The sequence below is a fragment of the Micropterus dolomieu genome, linkage group LG22 (assembly GCF_021292245.1).
Source record: "Micropterus dolomieu isolate WLL.071019.BEF.003 ecotype Adirondacks linkage group LG22, ASM2129224v1, whole genome shotgun sequence".
Lineage (NCBI taxonomy): Eukaryota > Metazoa > Chordata > Actinopteri > Centrarchiformes > Centrarchidae > Micropterus > Micropterus dolomieu.
The window spans coordinates 15,893,401-15,913,618 of NC_060171.1; the positions used below are offsets into that span (position 1 = coordinate 15,893,401).

The 20,218-nt window shown below is 39.6% G+C and overlaps 3 protein-coding genes across 3 annotated transcripts; 2 read left to right on the top strand and 1 right to left on the bottom strand.

The window, feature by feature from the left end:
• Positions 1 to 62: 62 nt before the first annotated feature.
• stoml1 (stomatin (EPB72)-like 1) lies at positions 63 to 5,174 on the top strand. The gene is made up of 7 exons (XM_046037603.1): positions 63 to 421; positions 1,052 to 1,158; positions 1,254 to 1,403; positions 3,867 to 4,070; positions 4,152 to 4,362; positions 4,487 to 4,687; positions 4,868 to 5,174. The coding sequence occupies exons 1-7, from the start codon at positions 265 to 267 to the stop codon at positions 5,062 to 5,064; spliced, it is 1,227 nt and encodes a 408-aa protein (XP_045893559.1). The 5' UTR covers positions 63 to 264; the 3' UTR covers positions 5,065 to 5,174.
• Positions 5,175 to 5,448: 274 nt separating this feature from the next.
• On the top strand, positions 5,449 to 8,442 carry LOC123961703 (cholesterol side-chain cleavage enzyme, mitochondrial). The gene is made up of 9 exons (XM_046037296.1): positions 5,449 to 5,794; positions 6,034 to 6,189; positions 6,339 to 6,538; positions 6,663 to 6,866; positions 6,992 to 7,152; positions 7,249 to 7,415; positions 7,570 to 7,648; positions 7,727 to 7,918; positions 8,012 to 8,442. Exons 1-9 carry the CDS (start codon positions 5,505 to 5,507, stop codon positions 8,132 to 8,134), a joined length of 1,572 nt encoding a protein of 523 aa, XP_045893252.1. The 5' UTR covers positions 5,449 to 5,504; the 3' UTR covers positions 8,135 to 8,442.
• A 185-nt stretch (positions 8,443 to 8,627) lies between these two features.
• ccdc33 (coiled-coil domain containing 33) lies at positions 8,628 to 12,280 on the bottom strand. The gene is made up of 8 exons (XM_046037084.1): positions 12,266 to 12,280; positions 11,960 to 12,155; positions 9,894 to 9,982; positions 9,658 to 9,789; positions 9,436 to 9,526; positions 9,228 to 9,352; positions 8,981 to 9,070; positions 8,628 to 8,877 (listed from the first exon to the last, which is right to left on the bottom strand). Exons 1-8 carry the CDS (start codon positions 12,278 to 12,280, stop codon positions 8,752 to 8,754), a joined length of 864 nt encoding a protein of 287 aa, XP_045893040.1. The 3' UTR covers positions 8,628 to 8,751.
• Between the last annotated feature and the right edge of the window lie 7,938 nt (positions 12,281 to 20,218).

Genomic DNA, 20,218 nt, shown 5'->3' on the forward strand with positions numbered 1-20,218 from the left:
AAACCTCAAAGCAGAAGAAGAAGCACACGCCTCGTCAATAAACACCGCGAAGAAGAGTTCGATCAAAACACGGAAGTACTTAATGCTAGCTAGAAAGCTAACAATACAAGTCATTTGGCATAATCACCTGAAGCGTCCTGCATTTTAGTAACCATAACTACTTTGTTTACTTTAACCAGAATGTTTTGGTTGACAACTGCAGCAGGGACTGATAAGTAATATGAAGTCCGTGTAAATAAGAAATAGCAGTTATTTTACCTAACAATGTTTAGCAAGTCGTATCAGCTGCTCCCTCAGAGGGACTCCACCAGTCCGAGGACTCCTGGCTTGTTTGTGGACACTGATGGCTTCACACAGCGCGGCTATCACAAAGGACTTTCATTTGACAACATGCCCAATGTTTCTAAAAACGACTTCACTGGTAAGTAGCTAACATTAACTTACGTGACACAGTGGACTTAAGTCAAACAATTCAGCCTCAAATGATTTAATAAAATAAGAGTTTTCCCTGTGTGTGGTTTATCATTTATTATCAACACTAGATGTTGTCAATGGCAGTATTTTACTGCCTAGTCCATCACGTTTTTTTGTTTAAAATACGCAAAACATATAAGAAAATATGTCCAACATATGTCAGAAAACACGCTACATTGCATTGCACTTGATTGAAGTTGGATGACTTGCATGAGACACATTAAAACAAAACAGCATGATCAGAATTGCAAAGGATGAGATCTCCTGAAATCTGATCCCTAGGATGAGTTGTGCTCCAACATCACTGGATCCTACACTTCCCAAAATGCAATTTAATTGCATGTTTCGTGAGACCCTTCCTGCTTCATAAGACCACTTCTTTCAAACCTCACACCACCAGTTTGTAAACCAGGCGCTATACAATTTTGTTATCTTCAAATCTTTATCAGACTTTAGAAAGCTTCCATTAAAGTAACTGATTTTACAGGCAAAGTAGTTCTCCCCATGACTGGTTTACTGAAAACACCCTTGGAAAGCTGAGTCTCTTTTTTTTGTTTATTTGTTTGTTTTCCTTAAGATACCTCCCAAGGATGGGTGTCCTGGATTTGCAACCTGATTGTCATCTTCCTCGTCTACATCTGCACCTGTATAACATTTCCTATAACAGGATGGTTTGTACTGAAGGTAAGCTGAAATTATCTCTCATCAATTACTCCCACAGCATGTCCACTCCCTTGTTGGGAATTAGAATAACCAACTGTAACTCATTTTGTCCTTAGACAGTGCCTAACTACCAGAGGATAGTAGTGTTTCGACTGGGTCGAGTCTGTCCTCCGAAGGGCCCTGGTATTGTCCTTGTGCTGCCCCTCATTGACCAGTGGCAGAGAGTGGACCTGCGAACACGTGCTTTTAACATCCCTCCTTGCCAGGTAAACCACTAGACACTCTTTATCATTAGTTAGCGATGGGATGGACAACTTCTTCAAGTATCCTGAAACACTGAAAAATGCAGAGAACACCTCTAGTCAGGAGTAGTTGCCCTCAAATTCTCCTACTAGTTCTTTACTGAACAAACTTTTACTGAAAAGACTAACTTTGTAAGATACTTGTTTTGGTTGAACTCAGACTGCTGAAGCTTCATATTAGTGTCCTAATGACATTTGAATATATTACTGTACGGAAGGAAGACCCTGGAGTTTGTCCCCCTTTGCCTCCATTGAAAGCACATTAGGAAGGGATCTTTTAATTGCCAGTATGAACAGGAGGAATGATTACAGAAAGCAAAATCTGCTCCAGTTTTTAAATTGTCATCTGACTTTTGTTTTAAAACAGACTTGTGAAGATTTTGCTGCGTTTCGACCAAAGGAACTATACCCCGGAACTAGGAACCTTTGGAGGCACTCACTGCGTTTCCACCAAAGGGACCAGGGTCTAAATTCAATTCTAGGGTATTTATTTTACCCCCCAAAATGTCCCCACTTGGGTTTAGTAATTTCCAAAAGTACTGGTACTTTGGGGGGCTTCTACGACCTCTCTTGTCCACCGTTGTTTGCAAACTAATGAATCGCAATCAACAGTAGCACACAAGTCAAGAACTTTATCCAGTTTGTTATTAAATTTCTAACAAACTTTATCGTGTGTCTATCCATTATACTCCCACACCAAAAAAAGCTGTTTTTAATGGTCAAGCAAGCCTATAGTTTCTCGTTACATTCCAGTCAAACGGACTCATTTATAAATTTTACTCATGGATAGTGGATACTAAATAATTTTAGAGCATAGTGCATCGCTTTGTACGGCCAATAGGCCTACAGCCTACGACAGCTGTTTAATTTGCCTAATCTTCGCAGGTCTTAAGACCATGGTGGAAACGCACAACAGTGGGGTCAAGGAACCTTTTAGTTCCTTGAAAAGAGATCCGGGGACTTAAAAGTCCCGGGTACTTTTGGTCGAAACTTTTCTCATGTTCAGGAACTTCCATAAAGTTAAGTTCCTGAACATGAGACGGCTTTACTGAAGAATGGTTAACATGCGAGAGACAGCGCCGTGGCAGATCTAGGCACCCGGTGGCAAATATCTTTGGAAAATATTAAGATATTTTCACCATTTTTATGTCATTTTTAAAAAGTAGCCTTCACATTTTTTAAATATATTTTTTAAAGAATAATGACACGGATGATTTCTTTTTCATTATAATAATTGATACATATAATAACTCATTGTTACACTGAGTGCCACTAGCTGCTACTGGGAGGATCTCTTTGCTGCTGTAAGATACTTAGACTTTTGCAAGATTAAAATATCCCCTCTCTTTGGACCAGAGACTCTCTTGCATATGAGCTTTTGTGATATTCACCTTTTACTTACATGAACAAGTATTAAAGAGGTTACTCAACATCCTTTGCAGATGTTTCCTGGTGTGGTATGTTAATGATATGCCGGACACAGCGAGAGGGTGTCAATTAGCGAGCTGCACACAGAACAGTGGCAGTGTAACTCATTCATGCAGTAGGCCAAGTGAGTTGTAGGCACTTTTGCATTCAAACAATAGGACAGACAGTTTACAATAATTACGACAGTGATGAAAACACTATGGGTTGGGGAGGTCGACCCAGACAGTCCTTAAGTATTGATGGTTACAGAATTGTTTCTGTATGCCCTTTTATCACTCAGACCACAATAAAGCAAATTGTAATGTTTTGAATACAGTATTTGATCCTTACAGTACAACACATGAGCTAAGCAGTCGTAGTTGCTCATCAACCAAGTTTAAACAGTGTGTCACTTAGTTGTGTATGATTTGCTTTGTCCTGCAGGTGGCACTCTTGGTGTACTGGTCAGTGTGAAACTGGACAAAGTAAATTGATACAGGGAGAACTATGAATAGTGTTTGACAGTAGGTGTTGATACATCAAATTGTAACCTGTTGCTGCCTGGAGTATATCTGAAAATATTTTAATGCCAACAACAATTCATTCTGTGCTGAATGTTTTTTTTTTTTTAGTCTTGTGTCATCCCTTTCATATTAACTTTGCTTAGCCTTTTAGTCTTTGCCCCCATAAACTTAATAATTAAAGGAACTGTCCCAATTCTTCAAGCTTAAGCATTTATCACAGTTATGATTTTGTTTTTTAAACTCCTCTTGAGGAAACTAATCACAGCATCACAGCAACTAATCACTGAAATGCTTCACTGCATTTCAATAAAGACAAGGTACCAGGACTCTTCTTCTGAGCAATCATTATTTGCCAACTGTATATTCACAGTGAATATTGCTAAGTTAATGCCAGCTTTAAGAATGAAAAGGAAATGTCACTGAGTTGTGACAAATATTAAATGACCTGTGTTAGACCCAGCACTTTAAAATATTAAATGTAATTCTGCTACTGTAGGTGCATACTCGGGATGGCGCAGTGCTGTCAGTGGGAGCAGACATCCAGTTCAGGATCTGGAACCCCGTCATGTCAGCAGTATCCGTCCAGGACCTGAACGCCTCAACGAGGATGACTGCACAGAATGCTTTGACCCACAGCCTGGACAAGAAGACTGTTAGGGAGATCCAAACTGAGAGAGTTAAACTGGGAGAATATCTCGGGGTGAGACCACACTCAAGCTACGGTCTCTGCTGGCTTTTCAGTGTATCTTGTCAAACTTACACCCGTTCTCGCTCTGTACAGATGGACATAAATGAGTTGACTCGACACTGGGGGCTGGAGGTGGACAGGGTAGAGCTTACCCTCGGCTCTCTATTAAAAGCACCAGATGAAGGCACCTCTGGACCCCTCATCATGCCTACCGCTGTGCCTGGACTGGAAGGCCTCACTGGCCCCATTCAGCAGTTGGCCATGCACTTTCTGGCCCACAGTGGCAGTTCACAGCCTCAGCAAGGTATGGCACCACACACACACACACACACACACACACACACACACACACACACACAATTGTCTTTGTACAACATGTACCCATTTTGAAAATGTTCTGTTATACATATGTGGCTTTTACTCCTCAGAGGACAGCATAACTTTTAAAGATGAGCTCGGCAGTGCCCCTCAGGCAGTCATGGCCACACCAGGTTCTGTTGAAGAGCTGCTTGGCGGGGTCGAGCTCCTGCTCTCTGAAACTTTGGTCCACCAGGTCGGGGCCTGCTTCCAGTTTGACATAAGCTCTGAAGATGGACAACATCACAGTTACTATATGGACTTGAGCCAAGGTGATGGTTCACATATTGCTGTTAATTTGCTACAATTATAAGAACATTTTCATTTAGATAAATCCAGCAACTGAATGCAAACTGTGCTAAATCTGTCTGAGAATGCTCAAATCTTTGTGGTAAATAGAGACAAAAGTACAATTACATAAATGTCTCTGTCGCTCTGTGTGTGTTCTGTAGGCAACGGTTCAGCTGGAGCAGGGTCCTTGTGCAGAGAGCCAGATGTGACACTGAGTATGAGTGACCGTGACCTTCTAGCCATGTTCCAGGGTGGGCTACGGCCATTTGCAGCTTACACCAGTGGCAGACTTAAAATCCAGGGAGACATTGAGACTGCCATGAAGCTGGAAAAACTCATAAACCTACTTAAGAAGTAGCGATCATTGTAACATTTGTATATTAATTTATTAAATCCTTAATTTTAACTGTAAAGTACATGTTTTTTATGTATTCACTGATTACATTTGGTATAAACTGATTTCTGTTATGGCCTTGTCTTTCTTCACAAAACCAAAGCAAAAGCTTGTTTATAATGACTGAAGGTCTTGGCATGGAAGGTTGACTTTGCATAGTCCTAATAGTTTCTGACACACTTCTTACAGTAAGATGATTGCACATTGCTCTGATACAATATTTGGTAACTAACACAGCTCGACATACACAGACATTGTGTTATATGGTGTGTTCTATTAGGCTCTGAGGTTCAACTGGAGAACCTTGATCAGCACAGCAAGGGGGGCTGATTATTTAGACCAGCCTCCTTGTTTTGCACCAGACGTCCCTGGGATAGCCAGAGTAGCTGCTGAAGGTAGAACAGATGAGCATTATTGTTGTCGGGATGGCCAGGTGGAGTGTGTGGCGCAGCCCTGTGACGCTGCCCCTGTCCTGGATAGAAGGGCTGACAACAGGTGTGCGCTGCAGCAGCAGTATGCAGGTGGTCAGACAGACGTACTCAGAGAGCAGCAGCATTGTCAGGCCTTTCAGTGACATTCCTGGACTGTGGAAGAATGGGGTGGCCAACTTGTACAATTTCTGGAAACTGGATGGCTTCAGAAACCTTCACCGCATCATGTTGCAGAACTTCAACACTTTTGGACCCATTTACAGGTACAGAAGGCAAGACATGATGTATAAATCAATAAAATCACTCTGCAGAACATTAACAGCCTTATGCTTATCTTAAGTAATTTACATAAGTAGACAAAACAAATGACTGAATTACGTCACAGCTTTGAAACTATTTTCTGGCGTAAATGTAAACATTTTTGTTTATGAAAAATATCTGTGACAATCCACAAGGTCATGTTTTTTTAAAACCTTTTTCCCTTGGACTTTCTGTATGTCAGAGAAAAAATAGGTTATTATGAAAGTGTAAATATCATCAATCCGGAAGATGCTGCAATCCTGTTCAAAGCGGAGGGCTATTATCCTAAAAGGTTGAAAGTTGAAGCCTGGACATCATACAGAGACTATAGGAATCGCAAATATGGAGTTTTACTAAAGTAAGTGGTATTTAATATAGTCTTCAACCTGTTTAAAATCTGTTTTGACAATATGTTTTACACTTTGATGGAACCAAGAGTTTCATTAAGTGCCATAACAAAGAAAAAGTTCCCTTGCTAGTTTAAGTTTACATCCAATCTTCCCACAGGAATGGAGAAGATTGGAGATCAAACCGTGTTATTCTCAACAAGGAGGTGATTTCCCCAAAGGTGCTGGAAAACTTTGTGCCTTTGCTTGATGAAGTTGGTGAGGATTTTGTGGCCAGAGTTCACAAAAAGATCAAGCGAAGTGGCCAGAACAAATGGACCACTGACCTTTCTCAAGAACTCTTTAAATATGCACTTGAGTGTAAGACTGACTTTTATCTCGCTTGATATGAAAGCATAATTTATTTCACTCTCTGTATAGGTCAGTGCCCCTTTATACTTACATTGTGCTTGTGTTTGTCCCCTGTTTATTCCGTCCTACACAGCGGTGAGCTCAGTGTTGTATGGGGAGCGTCTGGGTTTGATGCTGGACTACATTGACCCTGAAGCTCAACATTTCATTGACTGCATCACCCTCATGTTCAAGACTACCTCACCCATGCTCTATATACCTCCTGGTTTGTTGAGGCAGATTGGAGCGAAGGTGTGGCGGGACCATGTGGAGGCTTGGGATGGGATCTTCAACCAAGGTAGAGTATTGTGCTGATTGACATCATGGGGTCGTCATTTCTGTAATTTATTCTAATTTTATTTATATGTTTGTACTGTATATGGTGCAGCTTATTATTTTATTTATATTCCTTTGGTGTATCAGCGGACCGCTGCATCCATAACATCTACAGGCAGTTACGTAAGGAGACTGGCACGCCAAAGAAATACCCAGGAGTCCTGGCAAGCCTGCTTATGCTGGACAAGCTGTCGATTGAGGACATCAAGGCCAGCATCACTGAGCTAATGGCTGGAGGAGTAGATACGGTAAGTAAAGAAAAATTACAAAAATCCTTTATTTTCCAGAATGTGACCTCTTTACAGCTTTCTCAAGACTCTTCTAATTTGGTTTCTGTATTTCAGACTTCTATAACGCTGCTGTGGACGTTGTATGAACTAGCCAGACACCCCAGCCTCCAGGAGGAGCTGAGGGCGGAGGTGGCTACAGCCCGGGCTGAAAGCCAGGGAGACATGCAGGAGATGCTGAAATGGATTCCGTTGGTCAAAGGAGCTTTGAAAGAAACACTGAGGTTGGTATTTGTCTCTTTCAGATTTGTGGTAATACTTTTTCCCACTTACACATAGTTGTTCTGAAAATGACCTTTTGTAATTAATTTTCCCAATTCTGCCATCTACTAACACTCAGTTAGTCTTTAATATAGAAGTTTCACTTTGACCCCTCAGGTTACACCCTGTTGCTGTGAGCTTGCAAAGATACATAGCAGAAGATATCATTATTCAAAACTACCACATCCCAGCTGGGGTAAGTTTAAACTATAAATCATCTAATCATCTTTTTGTATTTGGGCATTTTTGTCAGTTTTTTTGTGTTTGTGTTTAGACTCTGGTCCAGTTAGGACTGTATGCAATGGGCAGAGACCCCAAAGTGTTTTTTCGTCCGGAGCAGTATCAGCCCTCCCGTTGGCTGAGGACAGAAACGCACTACTTCAGGAGCCTGGGCTTCGGCTTCGGCCCCCGACAGTGTTTAGGACGAAGAATCGCTGAGGCAGAGATGCAAATCTTCCTTATACATGTGAGATATATGGAGATATATGGAGTTTCACTTTGTTTTGTAACTCATTTTACACAGCATATTAAGTGTGCGGATTATCTTCTGTCTTTGCAGATGCTTGAGAACTTCAGAGTGGAGAAACAGCGCCACATGGAAGTGCAGAGTACCTTTGAGCTCATTCTTTTACCAGAAAAGCCTATAATATTGACTTTGAAACCTTTACATACTAGTCGGTAACACTGAGTTTGAAATTAAACTGTGGTGCATGAAAAGTTAGGCTAATTTCTATAGCTCTATATTACAGTTGATTGTAAATGGCTTTACAAAGCACCACAATATAAAAATTTAATAAAATCTTTCCACGTTGGATGCTGATTGAGAGCAAGAAAAAAATATTAGAAAGGAAAAACCTATAACCTCAGTAATTCCATAACTACTGAACAGAGTAATTGTATGTACTGTATGTTACTTAGTAAGTAATTTGAGTAATGATGAAAATGTGAAGTCTGTGTGTGTTTACGATATATTAAAAAATATTGGATCCATGGAGTGTACTGAACCTTTATTCCATGTCCATGTGGCAAAAGTATTTTAAAATAGCTATCTATATAAACAGTGGTGAATAAAACAACACAACTGATTTAGTATATGTTGTGTAATGTACTTTTATTACATATTTTAATATCTAAATACATTTATTAGGTAAAAATATCTTATTTGCAACATTAAAACAAGCTTTTCTGATGCAATGACGCTGACCTCTGTAAAAAGCAGAAATCATTCCAGGTCAAAAAATTTATAAAATAATTACACACTTTACAGTACATGTTGTGTAAAATTAATGCTAACTGCACTCAGCTGACCGATGGAACATTATGAAGGATTGTGGTGGAGGTCCGGACAAAGCCATGCCTGTGCTCACTCAGTTTGGTCAACATGTCTTGTTTCTCTCTCCCCCATAATTTAGAGTTCTCCTCCAGCTGTAATACGTGCAAAGGCAAAGCATCCACTTAACCAGCATTGAAAAAACTCAAAAGGTCTACATATACAGTATAATAGTATCTTATTTTTATGTATTTTCACCTGGGTCTCCAGTGTTTGGGCTCTTGCCTCAGCCTTCTCTAGTTTGTTCAGTAAACTCAGTCTCTCCTTGAGTGGCAGTGCGTCTTTTGTCTGAGGAGGACATGACATACATCGGTTTGAGATTTCCATAGCTGTAGGACAAAATTAGGGTAGTACAATACTATTCCTCAAGACATATGGAATCTTGACTCTGAGCTATACTCTAGGCTGAGCCCTTTAATGTGATTGAGAGTTTTTGTAAGAGTACCTGTGCTGACTGCTGAATAATGACTGCAGCAGGCTGCAGGCGAATCCTATCCAGCTCTTCTCTGAGACGAGTGTTTTCTGCTGCCAGGGCTGACTCCATCTCTTCCTTTCTGTGGTCAATCTCACCTACACAGTATGAACAGATACTCTGGCTACCAAATGTTTTTTTTGTGAAAACATTAATCCCTCAACCCACTGAGTCCACCTACCTCTTTGCTTTTTTGCCACCAGCCTTTTGTCACCACTCTTGTTCTTCTCTCTGAGTTTGCTATATAATGCTTTCTCCATGTTCTGAATTACCTGAACAATTGGGATGGCAAAAGTATACAAGATATTATCCTAACATTGTATGTTTCTAGCTGTTTTTCATAGAAAGAAGCATTATTCCCTATTTGGCAAGTGCAGAGCAGATTTTGGGGGTGAGTGTTCACCTTTTCCTGCTGTTTCACTGTAGCCTCCAAAGTTGCCGTCTTTGTCAAGAGATTCTGGTGGCACTGCAGATCCTCCTGCTGCTGCTGGTGGACTCTCTGAAGTTTTAGTAGCTCCTTCTCACTGTCATTCTTCTATACAACACACGAAAGGAAGACAGAATGGTAAACTTTATAAACACCACAAATACACTGACATGAATGTGTGTGACATAATGTATGTACGTGTATCTTGTAACCTTGATCAATTCATTTTGCAGTTGTTGGATCCGGTCTCTTTGCAAGGCCGCCTTACTGGTCTCACTGGCTAGCTTGAATTTCAGAGAGGCTTAAAAAAAACAATATAGTTGAAAATATCGTACACAACAACATAAATCTGGGTAATCTGGTGTCTGTTATTTGTGCAGATTTCTATAGGAATGTGATTTTATGGGCTACATTCATATGTTGAAATCAGCACAGGACATGTTTATCTAAGATGAGAATAGGCATTTGATCGGTAGAGATTGAAACTTACATGTAAGTTGAGGTTTGGTCATTCGAACAATAATGATCACAACACTGATTAATAAACCTTTTGAAATGGAATGGATTTTCTTTTGGACTGGACTTAAATGTAGTCCCTTTGCTTTGATGCCAGCAGAGAGACCTTCTGGAACATCCTTTCACTGAGGGTCACAAACTGTCCTTCAGGAGATAAGGGATGTGCTGCCCACAGAGCTTATCGTTGTCTGTGGCCTAAATTAACTGCCTTATCACAAAAACGGCACAGTCTGTTTGGGAATAGACACTCACAAGGATTAGCAAGCACAGTGAGCTATGGCCCACATCACTAATTCAATGAAATGCCCTTAAATCCATAACATGCACTGAAGGTTCAACAACTGCTGGCTGGATAGCAAACTTTTATTTATGACATTTATGAATCCAAACATGTCTTTTTACATTTGAGCTAAACTTCTGGTGAGGGTAGAGTCAGAATATCAATGATTGCTTTTGCATGGTTTTGGTTCTGGCTCATTTTAAGTATTAAGTAAATCTTAAGATTAAGTAATATTGGAATAGGAGATTGTTATGGCAATTTATATATCTTATTGCATTACTGTATGATTCTTATATTGTTTGATGAAGAACATTGTGTACTTCACCGCGGGTCACCGTCAGTTCAGTTGTTCTCACTTCTGCAGCCTCGGTACTTTTCCGCTGGTCTATTCTCATATACGCTAATGACCCAGGGCCCCTATCTGACCTGACAGACATTAGACAAAGTTCCTGTTTCATTCACTGCATTGTTTTAGTAACTGTCATTAACAATCATTTTTCTGCTCGAAGCTATAAACAACCCTGCTACACAGCTCTATAAAAACTCACACTTTTCACGTCTTTGTACTCTCCTGCAGACTGCTCTTTACTCTGTCTGATTTGTACCTCTGAAGCTTCAGAGTAACTACGACAAAGACAACTCTGTGTTCAGGACCAAATTTATTTCACATCTCCAGAACGGTGAATTTCGCAATGTGGACGCAATGTGTTTCTATAGATGGTGTTAAATCTGACTTTTTACTTAAGAAATAAGGCTTGTATTAACATGATAGCCAGAAAATAACTTGTGCAGGCTACCTTTTTAAGTGTTTTGGACTATGGTGATGTTGTCTACATCCATGCAGCCTCTAGTACTCTCCATAGTGTACCATAGTGCTCTGCGTATTCATCATTGTACGCTTTATGAACTGGCAGGCTGGCTGTCACTAAGTCTGCGTAGACATCTTCATTTGCATATTTTTCTATACAAGGCCATGCTGGGAAACTGCCGGCATATTTATGTAATCTCCTGAAGCAGAATACCAGCAGTTTTCATCTCTGCTCCACCAGGTGGCTCTCTTACCATGTTCCAAGGGTTTTTACTGAGCTGGGAAAGAAAGCCTTCTCTTACTTTGGTCCCTGGTCTTGGAATAACTTACTAAACTTGCCACATCTAAACGATCTAGTCCCATTAAATGAATTTAAAGCCATGTTAAAATGCCATGTAACTGAGAAATGTAACTGCCACATGTGACCTGGCTTAGTCCCTTTCCTTTGTGTGTGATGCTTGTTGTTTGTTTTGACTATTCTGTATTTCTATTTAAATTGTAACTGGTGTGCCATCTTGGCCGGGTCTCCCTTGGAAAAGAGATTTCACTCTCAAGGGACTTCCTGTTAAATAAAGGTTAAATTAAAAAAATAAATAAAAAGACAGGACACTAATGAATGGATAAAAGTTATAGTTGAGTACTGTAATTCACCATGGTGCTCTGCTGTGGCTTACCTATATGGTCAGAAATCTCAGCCTTGGTCATGACGTCAATGTCTGTATCGGTGAGCAGATCACGGCCAAGGTCCTGGTGCAGAGACAGATCAATGCGGAGCTGACTGTTTTCTGCCTCCAATGTCACCACCCGTGTCCTCAGCGCTATGATGTCGTCTGCCATCTTGCTCATGGCTGAACGATAGTTTTCCACCTCCTGATGGAAAGACACGGATGCTCAGTGTCAAGCCAGTTGCTTTAAGTGGGAATTAAATTAATCTTTTTTTAAATAAACTATAACAAATATCCCACTTAGTGAAACTGTACCAGATTGAGTTTCATGAGTGCTATTAAGGCTGTTGTAAAGTGCAAAGATGACTAAAAACTTCCCCCCAATTCATTTGTAATCAAATAGTGAGAAAGAGTGACTGTTGGGTTTTTTGGGGACAAATTTGATGCCAAGTGACTCTATGTGATCACCACCACTAGATGTCTCTTCAACACCATCTTAAAGCTTTGACATGTATGTATACTGACACCATTTCCAAATATTGCAGCAATATAATTTGTTAGAGGCTCAGTGTCTCATTAATAATTTATTTTATCTTAGTTTTGGATAAGCACATCACATTTGACATGGAATTTAACTGGATGCTGATGTCTGTGAAGGTTCTCAGTCATCGAGGTCAAAATTATCCAAAGAAGGTTAAAATCAAGGGCAACTTCAAAATAGGTTGAAGATACCCGAAGATGTTTCCCCTTTCATCCGAGAGGCTTCTTCTGAACTGAAGATTTTAACCTTCCTTCGATAACTGAAAGCCAAAAGAATATATTCTGCCATATTGTGTGGTATTCCTGTAATCGATTGTCTAGGGTTTGGGTACAATAAATTCATGACTCTGGTTCCTTAAATCCAAAGGAGCAGTAACAACCTATACTGTGAAGGTCTTTTGTCTTGAGAGCTTTAACCAGGAATTTGGGTAAATCCTAGTTGTGCATTCACAGAGCTGCCCTCCTATGAAAGCCCATTTGCTGATGTGTAGAGGCCAAACTCATGCCAAATTCATGTATCTCTGCAAGACAAGCCAAAAAAATCACTTTTTTCTTGATGCCTTTCTTTGCCTTTTTAAAATATACAAAATGTCTCACTGACTTTAGCTTTTAGCAACAATTCCATTGTTGCAGAGCTCTGTTATCAAGACATATCTCTGTGTAAGGCATATTTTCTAGCAGCTTGTATATGCTCATTGTTCTCTGTTCTGTCACATTCCCGTCTCTCATATTGAATAGACAGAATTGAATGGAGACTAAGAGCAGGGTCCAGCTGCACGTATATGGAGGGGAGGCGACGATTAGGGGATTCCAATCTCAGATGGTGTGGTTGTGATTCCCGTGGGATACAAGGGTGAAATTGAGCATCTAATTGAAAGGGCAGGGACGAGGTGACAATCATGACTGTAGATGAGATGGTGTCTCTGCTGGGGGGCTAACAGGTATGATGAGAAGGACGGCTCCCCATGATGAGTCTCGAAAGTCCCATCATGTGTTCAAAATAAAAGGAGCCTGTGAATGCTAGAGGTTGCCCCCCTATGATTTGTAGACGTGGCATTGCTGTCATACATACTGTCACTTTAGGCCAATTATACCACAGACAGAAGGCAGCTGGATTGCATTACAAGGATGTTGTATTTACTCAGGTTTCTCCAAACTCTTATCATTCTGATGATTTATGTACACTAGTATTATACATTAAATGCATGTGAAGTCACTATGAAATTGTGCAACTGATACATGGATCTCTGCTTTTCTATCATATAAGTTAACAAAATCTAAATGAATTAACATAAAATCTATATGGATAAACATACGTAATTTTGGCCAGTTCAAAGATCCAAGGAGTGATTTTAAATAACTAAATTAAATAAGCAAGAAAGTCTCACAGCTACAGCAGAAAAATGTCAAGATATGGATAAATAACACCCTGGGACTCTAGCACAAGTTATAACCTCATCAGCCCGATCCTCCTTGAGTGCAATCAGTCCAAGAAATGTTAATCTATTCTACTATCTGCTGATTGATTGAAGAATTTAGGAACTGATTATGTCTAATAACCTTAGTGTAGAGGTTGCTGATCTCTGTCATGTGGGGATCATCCTCAAAGTCCTGCAGAGGGGATCTAAGGCATGAACACATTTAATAAAAATAACTTTTTTTCATTATTCATTCAATAATCATGACATAAAAACCCTGCTTCTCACACATAGTTGTCTGTTTACCGTTTATGTGGATGATTTACTTGATAGGTGTGGTTTATGTTGGGATTGTTGGCCTGTGAAGCCTGTCGCCTCTCAGCCAGTCTCTCCTGTTCTTGTCGGGCTGCCCCATGGAGCTCAGTCTTGTCTCCCTTGAAAAGGTAGTGGTAATTTGGCAGGATCTGTGCCAGGGCATTATGGGATGGGAGATCGTAGCCATTCTTCTGAAGCTGAAGAGGAAATATTGGTTTCATTGACAAAATCTATTGCCGTGCTCGGCTAGAAGCTGTCTCAGAAAAAGTTAATGACAACCATCACTTTTAACCCTAACATTCTGTTTGTGGTCCTGAAGACCCCAGGCCCTCTTTAACCACTATAAAACATGCTTAACATTGTTTTATCAGCTTCATATTTTACTTTTTTGTAATTTAATGAGAATTGCTTACATACACGTTGAACTGATGTACACTACACCAGCTGTGAAACATGGTTAAATATAGTGTATTTTTATACGCTATATCTTTATCTATATCTATATATCACTGTTGACTGTCGCTTCCAAATCCCAAATTAGTCTATTAGCTTGTTAATAAGCGGTCTAACAGGGAGTTCGGCCTCTGTGGTATCTAATTGACCCCAAGCATAAGTAGAGGAAGTAAAACCAATTTCAACACGCAAGGATTACTTACACAACAGAACCCACGAGCAAGTAGCATTACCTTGGCAAAGGGTTGGCTGTTGGTCTTCCATAACAATGTGGGAGGACTACTGTAAATGGCATCTGCAATGGGAACCTTAAATCTACCGGTCATGTTTTTACAGAAAATTAAATATTTTATCCAAAAAACATTGTAGCTATGACCTCTCAATATTCGCTGTGCTTGTGTGTGACCTGTTCTACCTCTTCATCTCTTGAATACAAAGGTGGTTATGTCACCATGCATACAGGACCCACTCTATAATTATAACAAGAGAGCTCTTAGTCAATAGCCCTAAAGTCCTTCAGGTTTGAGCCTTGCATATACAACACTGTCAATGATTGTGGTTGCCAGCACAAATTCAAAGAAATTACATGAAATAAAGTCATTTTCTGTTCTTTCTGCAGGCCCTCCCTCCAACAAAAATACTTCCACACTGTCAGAGCCTACCTTTGTAGCCGCAGGGCTGCTATGTGATTTTGTCTTTTTTGAGGCCTTCATCCAGCAAAAAAATGCCCTGAGCAGGAGAGTGAATATGTAACTGATGGTGGATGTGAAAGTTGGAGATCTGTCATCAAGTCAGAACAATCGACCTGTAACCACAACACAGACCGTGGCAACTTCCAGGCCAATCACAGGGACTCCTGTTATGTGCAAAATATTTTAGCATCGTGTTTCATGTTCAACAGAGCTCAAGGCAAAACAATGGTATACACCATATCCCTATTTTTTGCATTGGTGGAAAGTGTACAATTTTGAAGTACTCCCACAGAGTAATTCCATTATATGTTACTTTGTACTTCTACTCCATTTTAGAGGCAAATATTATACTTTTACTCCACAACATGTGACAACTTTAGGTTCTTTGCAGATTCAGTCCTTGAATTTCACAACATGAGTCAGTCTCTCCAAAGCAAAGCAAGCCTTAAATGCCTATGTTCACATTCCTGCGGAAGATATGTACAAGTACATATCTGTATATCTGTTAAATGTACAAAGTAACAATTAATAACAATAATACAAAGAATCTTCAGGGTAAATTTCAAGTATTCAAAGTTTGGCTTGGAGAGAAACTGCTTTACCTACATTCAATAATTCTCTTCGGAAACCCTGTAGCTTTGCACATTCCCATAAACAATGTATTAATATACCCTTTTCCAGAGATTCAGATTATTACTACAAAATATATTTAACAAATTATAATGTCAATGCCAAGCTGTATTTAAGTAGTTTGTGCCCCACACTTACTATTTGCAACTTTAAAGTGATCCTCACACAATAATGCATCAATAATAATAATAATTGGAAAATATATATATCATTCTGAAACTGGCCATTCTGCACAATGAGTACTTATACTTTTTGGTACTAGTAGAATATTTTGATGCCGAAGCTTTCATACTTTTACTTAAGAGAAACTCTGAATGAAGGACGTTTGCTTGAAACAGAGTATTTCTGCATTGTGGTATAGCAACTTTTACTTAAATAAAAGATCTGATTACTTCTGCCTCCATTGCACTTTGTATCTTAGCAATTTTGAAAACAATATCAAACCTTGTGTTTATGCCTGGAAGAAGCATGTACCAATCAATGGAATCAAAGGGAGGCCTGCTCAGTAAATACCAGCCCCCATGTGAATTCTGTCTTAGCCTGGATAAGCAGATTGATGGGGACTGACTAATGATTTCTAAGTGACATGCTGTGCAGCACCTGTGACTTGCTCTGAGCATTTATTCCAAGCTTCACTCAACTCACTGAGACCCTGATGTCAAATAACTAATACTGTGCAAAAAAAATCATTTCATCTAGAGGAGCTGAATTTAAACAAAATTAGCGTGGGTTTAAGGAAAAACAAAACAAAATATAAACAAATTATCAACATGTATCTCCTGTTGGATTATTGGAACTATGCAATGACTCTAAGATGTTTATTAGCTCATGAAAAGTGGACAGCCAATGTAAAAGTCTGACATTTTAGCCATTATGATTGACAGTAACTGGATCGTGTGCTTCTTGTATGTTTCCATTGTGCATGAAATGTGCTATATACAGTTTAACTTGCTAAAGTGTTTATGTGCACACACATATATGCAAATGTGTGTGGAACCTCCAATTGTGTGGATCAATAACTATCCTGTTTGTTTAGCTCATAAGCAGTGAAGGCTGAGATTGACAATTAGTGATGGCACAAGATCTGATTGAGACTAAATGATAAAGTGAGGGCAGGGAGGAAGAGTCATCAGTGATCTAAAAAGACTGTGCCTGGCATTACTTTACAGTCTCCAAATAGGCCTATATTCTGTCGTTTAGGTATAAATAGTGAACTTATTAAACCTGACCGTAATACCATGCATTAAAGCAAACTGTCCTGTCCTTTTGCATTTATTTGTAGCAGGCAATGAATTGTGTTGGACATCCATTAGCTTAGCAAAACAGCTGGATACAATGGAAAACAATTCTGAGAAATACGAATATGCTAAACAGCTATGTTTTATGGACACATCTTTGTTTAAACATGGACAAATTCTATTTAATTCAATACTGGAGTAACAACCATGTGCGTGAATATCTCAGTTACAGCTTCACATATAAAAATTCTACTCTGTTCAGCTTTTAGATAAATATTTTCATAACAGACTGCTTTAATTCATGATAAATAATGCACTGGATGCTTGCAGCTATGTGCTCTGCTAGAAGACATAATCTCTTCTAATCCAACGAGGGAAAACCTGTACAAGTGAAAACATTTCCCGCAGAGTCTAATATCACATTATCATGTATGAGATTGCCCGACAAATTTACAAAATCATTAGAACAAAATAATTTACATTCACATGTTGTGCTCTGCAGTTGCAGCTCATGTTCAGAATGCCTCTGACTCTGTTACAAAAATAATCTGTGGAGGGGAATGGGATGTGCTGTTTGTCCCTATGGAAAGGGTGGGGTGGGGGGTCTCAGTGACACAGTGTCGATTTGTGGCCTGGGCTTTCTGTTGTAACATAGAAATTCAGCATACAGCCTGCAAAATGCAGCAAAGGGGCTCTTCAACTGAGTGACAGCTCAGAGTTTGCTGCCACACAGAGCTTCAATTAGCCTGCCAGAGCAAGGCTACTCCCAGGAGCTTTCTCTACAGCCACATATTCTACCTTTTCCTGTCTACCACCTTTTGTTTTTCCCTTCAGTCCTTCATCTGACTCAGACTTCACTCTTTCCCCCCCACTTTCCCCATATTTGACCTAAGCATCCTCCCTGTGCTTCTTTTCTATAAGAGCTCCATCCTCCTCAACCCTCCCATGATACCGTACACGTGACAAAGCCAAGCGGAAATACTTGTAGTGTGCTAATGGACACAGAGGTAAGAGGGGTGTTGTAGAAGTGAAGGTAATCGAAACAGAAAGGAGAAACACAGAGAGGACTGTGGTTTACACAACCGGACTCTCATTACCACAGGGCCGTTCGGTTCCTCTTTTATGTCTATGCTGCTGCAGTGGAGATCTTGGTATGAAGGGATTAGAAGACAATATTTACATTGTTCAACTATTTTTTAACAAGAAGACATTTCTCACTTTGTATTCTACAGTTTGGATCACTCATAATTACACACCCCTTGTTCACCCAGTGGTTGGAGATGGCCGTGTGAATACAGATGGAGACAGATGGTTTTACACACAGGATGGCATGCTGGAAAATTTTCTAAAAGCCTGCTCCTCAATGTTGATATCCATTAGAGACATTGGACACATTACATGAGATAATAACTTTATCATGTACCTATTTCATAGTTGATTATTAAGGTATGCAAAGATTTCAAATTTGTGAAAATGTCATGTTTAACAGTTTAAAATGCAAAGAATTTAATTGAATTAAAATATTTAAATTGCTGTGACTGTTGCGTTTTTGTCAAACCTGACCTGCACAATATCTAGGAAAATTCTCATTCAAATTATGATTCAGTCAAATTTGTAATAATTAAACTTAACTCTTTCGCTCTCCATGCACTAACATTAAATTATGCATAATTGAATTTTATCTTGTGGCACACACAAACAAAATTAATTTCAGGTCTCCCCTAAGAAAATTACATTTTGTTCCATGTAATCATGTCTGTGCGCTGTCAGCAAAATAAAATCACATCTGCAGTGAGCCATTATGTGGGTTGTTTTTTTTAAAAAATGGCAATAGAAAGGAGGGATGGAAAGAGAGAGGTGTATGTCAAGGGCAACATGCAGCTTTGACTCAAGGACGTGTGAGGCTCGACAGCCAATGCCACTCCTTATGAGGTCCACAGTGAGTGCAAAGCCATGGGTTATCAGTAAATCAACATCTGTCAATTACGGTTATGCTGCCATGAAACCACAGTACTCCATAAAAAACAGGGGATGCACGTAAAAGAAGGGTTGGCCTCAGGGATAATGAATAGTGTGAGTGAATGAGTGCATCCAAACACACAGCTCAGTAACAACAGTGAGGTGATAGAAAATAAAGCTAAAAGACGATCCTCCAGATTAAAAAAAAAAAACATGCATACATTGAATCCTCACATAGTAGTATTGAGGATTACCTAATTGTTTGGACTTACCCTGAAAGTACCCTGAAGGATTTCAGGAGAATTACAACATAGGTAATGTGTAGAACCCCTAATACCATGTCTACTGTAAGTTCAATTAAGTCCGTCAAAAAAGAAGTAAACATAACATTGCATTACTATCAAAGGCTTCTCAGACATTGTAAGGAGTATTTCCAGTTAAGATTCTGACATTGTAATAAGTCAGTGGTGAAGGAAGTCCTTGAATCCTTTATTTAAAGTTCCTGTGTGTAAAATTTAGGAGGATCTATTAACAGAAATGCAATGTAATACACATAACTATGTTTTCAGTGGTGTATAAAGACCTTACATAATGAACCGTTATGTTCTTATTACCTTAGATTGAGCCATTTCCATCTACATACACTGCGGGTCCCCTTACATGGAAATCGCCATGTTGCGCCATCTTTTTCTACATTAACGTTAGCCCAAATGGAAAAACTGCTTTACAGAGCATGTCTCATCACTATGTTGACTCTGTATGAAGAAAAAGTGAAAATGAAGCATAGGTAGTAGAAGTAATAGTAGTAGTAGTTGTCTGGTTTGTTAGAAATAGACGTGAAATTTGGACAAATGGAGGACCACATGTATTATTTAGCGTAAGACCCGAGGGAGAGTGTCGGTCAACGTAGCTTCTCCTCTGCGCTTGGAAAGGGAGGGGTGAGCGGTGACTTGTGCACTTGGTTGCAATTCACAACCCTCACCATTATATGCCACTAAAACTCACACACTGAACTTTTAAGTA

What these genes read in the sequence shown, in the direction of transcription:
- stoml1 (XM_046037603.1), top strand. Translation starts at nt 265, where the DNA reads ATGTTTAGCAAGTCGTATCAGCTGCTCCCTCAGAGGGACTCCACCAGT. An exon ending in TTAACATCCCTCCTTGCCAG is followed by an intron (nt 1,404 to 3,866) that starts GTAAACCACTAG and finishes CTGCTACTGTAG; the next exon opens with GTGCATACTCGGGATGGCGC. An exon ending in CAGTTCACAGCCTCAGCAAG is followed by an intron (nt 4,363 to 4,486) that starts GTATGGCACCAC and finishes TTTACTCCTCAG; the next exon opens with AGGACAGCATAACTTTTAAA.
- LOC123961703 (XM_046037296.1), top strand. Translation starts at nt 5,505, where the DNA reads ATGAGCATTATTGTTGTCGGGATGGCCAGGTGGAGTGTGTGGCGCAGC. An exon ending in CTTTAAATATGCACTTGAGT is followed by an intron (nt 6,539 to 6,662) that starts GTAAGACTGACT and finishes CGTCCTACACAG; the next exon opens with CGGTGAGCTCAGTGTTGTAT. An exon ending in GGATGGGATCTTCAACCAAG is followed by an intron (nt 6,867 to 6,991) that starts GTAGAGTATTGT and finishes TTGGTGTATCAG; the next exon opens with CGGACCGCTGCATCCATAAC.
- ccdc33 (XM_046037084.1), bottom strand. An exon ending in GGTGGCAAAAAAGCAAAGAG is followed by an intron (nt 9,353 to 9,435) that starts GTAGGTGGACTC and finishes CATACTGTGTAG; the next exon opens with GTGAGATTGACCACAGAAAG. An exon ending in TTATTCAGCAGTCAGCACAG is followed by an intron (nt 9,071 to 9,227) that starts GTACTCTTACAA and finishes TGTCCTCCTCAG; the next exon opens with ACAAAAGACGCACTGCCACT.